Source organism: Sesamum indicum, linkage group LG3 (assembly GCF_000512975.1).
Source record: "Sesamum indicum cultivar Zhongzhi No. 13 linkage group LG3, S_indicum_v1.0, whole genome shotgun sequence".
Taxonomy (NCBI): domain Eukaryota; kingdom Viridiplantae; phylum Streptophyta; class Magnoliopsida; order Lamiales; family Pedaliaceae; genus Sesamum; species Sesamum indicum.
In genome coordinates this window covers 11,369,532-11,376,858 of record NC_026147.1, presented here as the reverse complement: position 1 = coordinate 11,376,858, position 7,327 = coordinate 11,369,532, and the positions used below count along the sequence as shown (strand labels likewise).

Sequence of the window (7,327 nt, the reverse complement as noted above, 5' to 3'; positions counted from 1 at the left end):
TAGAAAATAAAAATTTACATTATATAACAAGAAAGGGATATTTCGAAATATTTGTATACGGAGAATTTAAAAAGGAAAAAAAAAGAAAGAAAGAAACAAAAGGGAACCGTGACATTGAGATTGTGACTAAGGAAGGTAATTAATGGATTGATCGTTGTCAGTCCATTGGGGTTGACTCCAGTAAGCAGGATCGACGCCAGCCGTTAGATCAAACAGCTCTTCGTCTCCTCCGCTTCCCCACTCCAGCGCCGCCGCCAGCCCCTCGTCGCTGACATCCTGCATCTTGAACTCATCGACCGCCGCAGTGCCCGGGTCCGGATTCTTTGCTGTCGGTGCTTGGTTCGCTTGTTGCTCCCGCCCGTACGATGTCGTCGAAGCTTCTCCCATACCAAAACCCATCATTTCCTCCGACGAAGTCATCAGTCTCGTGAAGCTACTGATCTCCGCCTGGAAGATCTGACCATCCGTGGAAGGATGATTGGCTAATGGTTGGTGATTGATGTTACGATCCGTCGCCAGACGGTTCATCACACTGAAGAACCTCCCGTCGGGGAAATCAAACGCCACGGCTGAGCTCAACGAAGTGTTGCTCGGTGCCGAACCTTCGTCCGGCACGGCCGAGGTAGGAGTAGCCGTGGTCGTGGTCGCCGTGGCGGCGGCGGTTAGGCTTGAGCTCTCACTGCTCGAACTCTGAACGCTCGATAAGCTCATTTCTCTCGACGCGTCCCCAGGAGACGCAGCGCTGCTTTTCTGCTTCGAGCGCTTGGTTTTCCGGCAGCCTCCGCCGACAGGGACGTTGCGGAGTACGCCGCCCCTAGTCCAGTAGCGGCGGCAGCTCTTGCAGAAGTGACGCGGCTGAGAGAGATTGTAGTTATTGTAGTAACAAAACTTAGTGTTGAGCGAGTCACAGCGAGGACACTTCAAGGGCTGGTGGGTGGGGTGGTTGTGCGGCCTCAGCCGCCTGTCTCCGCCACCCAAGAACCTCCCACCACCACCACCTCCTCCTACAGCATGCATATCTTGCATTCTCAACCCACTCTCCAAAATTCTCCCGGCATTTGCCCAACTCCGAAAACTCAAGCTCAGTGTCAAGAATGTCTCTCTCTCTCTCTCTGCGTGACAAACAAATATCCCCTGCAAACCTTCCAATCCCGAGAGTACCTCTACATCCCAATATTTGAGATATTAATTAATTTAACACCTAAGATGACAGAATTACCAACTGGGGTAGCCACGTGACATGTGATATTACGCAAAAACCCCTAGATTCTTGGCGTGGGTACAGGGGTGCGGCGGTAATTTCGAATTTCATGTGTAATCGTTGAGCCGAAGGGACGTGACACGCGGACGGTGTGGATGTCGCTGCCGGTAACCAGAAGGTGTCGAGTTGTCGGCCAATGGTATCATCCGAGCTGCGCTCTTTGGTGTCAGCTATAACTGGTTCCTAACTCGCCACGTCCCTCCACTGTTGGTCTGCTTCCTTAGCACAAATTTGAGTATATATACTAATAATGTCTGCGGCACACACCACACGTGTGCCCACAATTAATTAATGAATAATTATGTTTACAATTATAATTTATGATCCGTTTATATAAATTATTTTTATTTTAAAAAATTTGTTACTGTTTCTGGATGAACATGTTATAAAACTTGTCAACACATTAAAATATGTCATGCTAAAAAATTTTCAAATAGTTTTTAGTAAATTGATGGCAAACGAGTTGAGAATTTAGATTTTCAGGCGGGCATGACGAAACTCAATCCACATAATGTATCTCAACCAAATTAACTCTAAATTACAAACGGTTATTTCTGAATGATGGGCAACTCAAAGAACTTTCCAATGGAGTACGATACTCTATGACAACCCCCATATCCTACCCTTTACACGTCTATAAGTAGAGACTTTGTGTCGTTATTTGGTAACATCATTCTTCACATTCAAACCCTCACTTATTCTCATTATTTTCTCCCGGTCTTTAAATTATTCTATGCTTATATTTTGCACTCCATACGAAAATATATCATTTTATCATCACATTTCACAATTATCCGCATTTTGATTCAAGTTTCCTTTTTATTTCTTCTATAAACTATTATTAACTTAAGTATCGGAATACTTACTTTTGTTTTGTAGGGTTAGTCTCTTTTGATCTTAGACTTTTTTTTAAAGAGATAATTATTTGTGAAATAAAGAAGTATAAGTATGGATATATTAGTCAATTCATATTTTGTCTATAAATATAGTTTTTCTAAGGTCTTGAACCTTAACATATTGCCTAGATAAATCCAAAAATAATTACTATTTTTATCCTGATTAGATAAATAGAAAAATTTCTAAATAAATTATAAAAAGTATTGAGAAAAAGAGAGAAAAGTAAAAAATTGATGAAATATTTAAAAATTCTAAAAAAAAAAAAAGAGTGCACTTTAATAATAAAAAGGGTAAATTACAACTACTTCTTTTAATATTCGGTATAAATACGAATATTTTTTTATTATTTGAATAATTACAAATATTCCTTAATATTTAATGAGATTATGTAATATTTGGATGGATGTATGAAATTGTTAACTTTGCACGTAATTTCTTGTGTTGTTTGACGTATGTTTTAATAATCACTTTCAATATTAAGTTTTACCAAAATCACTTTGATAGTTTTAATTTCACTGTTATTATTTTTCATCTAATTATCCAATATTATGGCCATTAAATGATTTATTAATTAACCTTGAGAGTGAGGTAAATATTAAAGTTTAGCACAATATGCATATGTATAATTAATATGAGAACATAAATCCAAATATCATAATTTTTTTTCTAACATCAGTTATTCAAAAATCAATCTCTTATAATTAATTATGTAATTGTCGGACCAAATAGATGCTTAGATGATTAAATGTGATTGCTTCTTGTCTGGACCAAGAAAATCTAGCATTTATGTGACAAGATAAAAAAAGAATTTTTTTTTTTAATTTATCACAAAAAATGCAAGCAATCCCTTGTGATATCCCAAACGAGCAAATTATCCCCTTATGAAAAATAAAAAGCGATTTGCCTCCCTATATTTTTTAAAATAAAGCAGTTTACCTCCCTGTATAAGGAGGTAAATTGCTTCATTTTAAAAAATATAGGGGGATAAATTGCTTTATTTTTTTCAGAGGGAGATAATGTGCTCATTTTTAATATCATAGGGGTTAAATTGTTATTCACCCTAATTTTATCTCATATCATATTACTAATCAATTGATCGGTTATGATAACTTATTATGAGATTAATATTCATATGTATCTCTCTTATTCCTATCTTTCATAATCCCATCAACCTTGATGGGTATACACATGTCACCCCTGCAAAAAGACCGAATTATCCTTCATTAAGGGCATTACAGTCATTTCACGATCAGGATCCGCGCCTTTTGTAACGGGCGGGTCGCGGAGGACCCGACCCGGGTCGCACAGATTGATTGAAGACCTGGACAATGACAGCCGCTCGATCAGAACGCGAGCCGGTAGGATAAGGTCACGTGGCCCAGTACTTGATGTCCAACGGTACTCTATAAATAGACCCCGATACGCCATAAATGAGGTAACTGTGATGCATTAATTAAGCTCGAACTTTGAGATTGCATACATTTCTCTCGATCAACCTAACTTGAGCGTCGGAGGGTCATTGTCGGGGACGTGCCCGACGAGCTCACGGTTCGTGTTTTATTCTCAGGGAACCCAAAATCTGGTTCGGAAGAGTTAGACCATCTGCAGTGAGATCGTCTCAGGAGATCGCTAATTTCGACCCGAATCAAACCTAAGCCAAACGAAGTGCAAAATGAAATACTCTTTGGGCTCGTTTACTTTTGTAGATGGAAAAAGTGATGGATTGGGCCTGTTTAGATAAAAACTACTAGTTTACAATCTTACAGGGGTGGTATCTTTTATATTATAGAATAATTGATAGGATGTACGTACAAAATTAAAAAATTACCCGTATGTTTATATATTTAAAATGTGTGATCATTTCAAATATCCGCAAAATCAACTGCTATTTACATTGGGAATTGGGGCAAATGAGAGAAGGGTGATAAAATTGCGAGTTTGAAATTCACGATTTCTCGCCCCGGTGATAATCCTTCATTTTACAAACTTCCTTCTGAGTGACACTCAGTCAGTTGCTCTGTCTTTCTACTAGTACGCAGAATTCTTTATTTATGGTTTGATTCGATTATAATTTCTGCATTTAATGCGAGCAATTCTGTTTTTCAAGCTTTGAGTTTGGAAATTGTCTAGGATAGGAACACAAGTAACTATGAGTGCAATAGTAGAACCTGATCAAATTTCAATCGTAGCGGACTTTGCAATTGCAGCAATGATTTTTGCGAGAGGTCTTCATAGACTGATCATAATTCAGGTAGAAGGTTCAGAGGCTGCAGTGGTTCGAATATTAGTGAAGAATAAAGATGCAGCTTCAGTTGTTGAAAGCATATATATTATGGATATTATGTCAATACTACTGTAACCTTAGAATTATTATTATTATTATTATTATTTTGATGGGCTCTTTTATACTGGGTCGTTGAGGCGTCTCTATAAGAAAGTGGATCGGTCTGAAACGTGGTGGAAGCACGAAAAATTGGAATTAAATGTGAATCAAGGAGTGTACCATACATGTTTTCGGATTATGTTTTGATGTATAAAATACAAAAATAGAAATATAATCCGCTTGTTATGCTATGGAAGTCGAAAATGAGTGAACCATATCAAATGGAAAGAATGCCTTTGTTGTTTTCTCTTTCTAGATCGGCTTCACGTATTGTTCCTTCTCCAAGATCCATCCACGAGACAGATGAAAAAAGTGGATCGACTCGGGAGCACGCAGTGGAAGTGCAAAAAACAGGTAAAAATATTGCACAATAAAAACATAAAATCCGACCAAGGGGTGTTTCCTTGATTATTTCCAGGGCGTTCAGTGTAAAATAACAAATTTTAACAACATACATAATTGTGCATACAAGACTTATGGATAGAAGAAAGAACAAGAGATGCGTAATCATAATCGAACTGTTACCTTTGTTTCTTTCTTGATCGGCTACAAGTTGGATTTCCTCTGCGATATTGTCCATGATCAAGATCTCAATGTAGATACCCTCTAATGATATCCACACCACACTGGAAGTAGTTTAATCTTCTTGCTTAGAAAAGATTTAAATTAATAGAGCAAACAATCAAGGAATCACACGGATTAGTAAATTCAAATTTGTCTTCTTAGAAGAAGTAAAATTTAACCTCTCTTCATAATATGACGAAATAATTTTGTCACTTTTCAAGAAGGAGAATCCAACTTGTCTTCCTCTTCTTCAAATTTGAACTTTGCCATCAAATTGAGATCTATAAATAGGGGAGGTTTATTGCTGAAAATGATCCATCTAAGCCCATTCTCTCTTGATCTGTTTACTCTCTTGTTCTTGTTCTTTTAAAGAGAAACAAGTTCTCTTGTCTTCTCTGTCGATCAATTGTTGATCTACCATAATCCTTCAACGCCTACTAGCATAGGGCTAAAGGAGATTCCATCATAGGTGATTTGGACTATCTTTAGAGGGAAGACACTTGTGTTCCTACTGTGGACGATAGCCGAACACCGTTTAACTTGCCCAGCCACTATTAGCCATTTCAACCGCTTGCTTAGAACAAAATTCGTCCTTGAGATTGTTCAATCACCTACATCAAACGGAGTGCAGCAAAGGTTGCTATCCTAAACAATTCAATTGACTCTTTTTTGCATGAGATCCACATAGTAGTAGCAACGAGACGGGTGATTTTATTGCTAATTACGATATTATATTGCAATTTAAACTCTAATTTCCATTGTGTTTAACCTCTCGAGGGCCATAGGAAACTAACAGTGAGTTCCAATCCAATTCTCTAGTTTTCAATTTAATTAATAAAAGCACAATATTCTACTTGATCCATCATTCATTATCAGCGTCCAAGTCGTGATAATGCTAGGCAATTATCCATTCTCACAACTAATTGACTAAAATAAAATAGTGACTAAATCTAAGATCTCCAATAATCTTTATATTTTTATCCGAGATCCAAGTAAATTATTTATTATTTTTTTTATACCCAGCAGAATAATAAACTTCACAACTCGACTAGTAATCATCTTCCACTGAGTAAAAGTAATAAGAGACTATCTACTAATCAAGAATAAAATAACTCCATGTCCATTTAAATGACACATGCATGCAATGAGCAATATAAATAAAAAAAAAATAAAATTAGCATGCATGAACTAGCTATACCAATATTTGGTGCATCATGTTGAAATAATTTGGCCCGATGGTAGGCCTAAGAAATACATTTTTAAAAAAAAATTAATTACATTAATATCAGGCCTACTACATTATTCTAAAATAATTACATTATTTTCAAGGCCTACTATATCAATCTAAAAATATTTATGATACCGCATTAATTATCACCATATTGTCATAAATTATCTCTACAAAAATAATAAAATACTCACGTAATACATGAACACTCAAATGTTAATGTCCATATAACTCAAAATCATATTGCAGATATTCAATTTTTTTTTTTTTTTTTTTTGCAATAAAAACGTATTGTTATGCAGTTATCAAGGCATACATAAATACAATGGGAATATTCATTAGCATAGATTGTAATAAAAACAGACATACCAGCATAATCGCAATCACAAAATATTATAATAATTAATAATAGTATTGACATATATTGCAATTACAAAATATTGAATAATAAATAACCATATTAGGAATTGCAATCACAAAATATCGCAATGTCAAATAGTCATGTAATTTCTAAAGTCATTTTTAATTTTCTACAGCACATGAAGAAAATAACATTATTTAGACTTAGAAAAATAAAATAAAATATTTCTCAAACACCCAGAAGGGTTTCTCCATCAAATATAATTTTCATACTAATATGTAAAACTCCTCTGAAGTCCATTTTTGTTTCCATTCAACAATGAGCAGAAAAGTGAAAGTATAAGGTTAAGAAGACAAAAGATACATATTTTATTTTTATATACTCTATTACTTATATATAGTTTTCCTCCAAATTTTTTTCCTTTTCGCTAATAATACTTGACATAATTTTTTAGAATAGATAACCAAATTGCCATTAAAACTATTATATTGTCGATCATTGATAGTAACTTTTATTTTATTTAAACTGAATAATTTAGAATATATGCACAATACTCATTTTGACGAATATTTTTATTCTTGTTTGACGAATATTTCTACTAATAAGATTTTAAATTTTTGTTTTAGTATAATA

General features: G+C 35.3%; 1 protein-coding gene across 1 annotated transcript; it reads right to left on the bottom strand.

Annotated features, from left to right (window-relative positions):
• Nucleotides 1–1,225, bottom strand: LOC105158041 (dof zinc finger protein DOF5.4-like). Its single transcript, XM_011074650.2, has one exon. The coding sequence runs from the start codon at nucleotides 1,024–1,026 to the stop codon at nucleotides 127–129; it is 900 nt and encodes a 299-aa protein (XP_011072952.1). The 5' UTR covers nucleotides 1,027–1,225; the 3' UTR covers nucleotides 1–126.

Coding starts and splice junctions, on each gene's coding strand:
- LOC105158041 (XM_011074650.2), bottom strand. CDS start 1,026: ATGCAAGATATGCATGCTGTAGGAGGAGGTGGTGGTGGTGGGAGGTTC.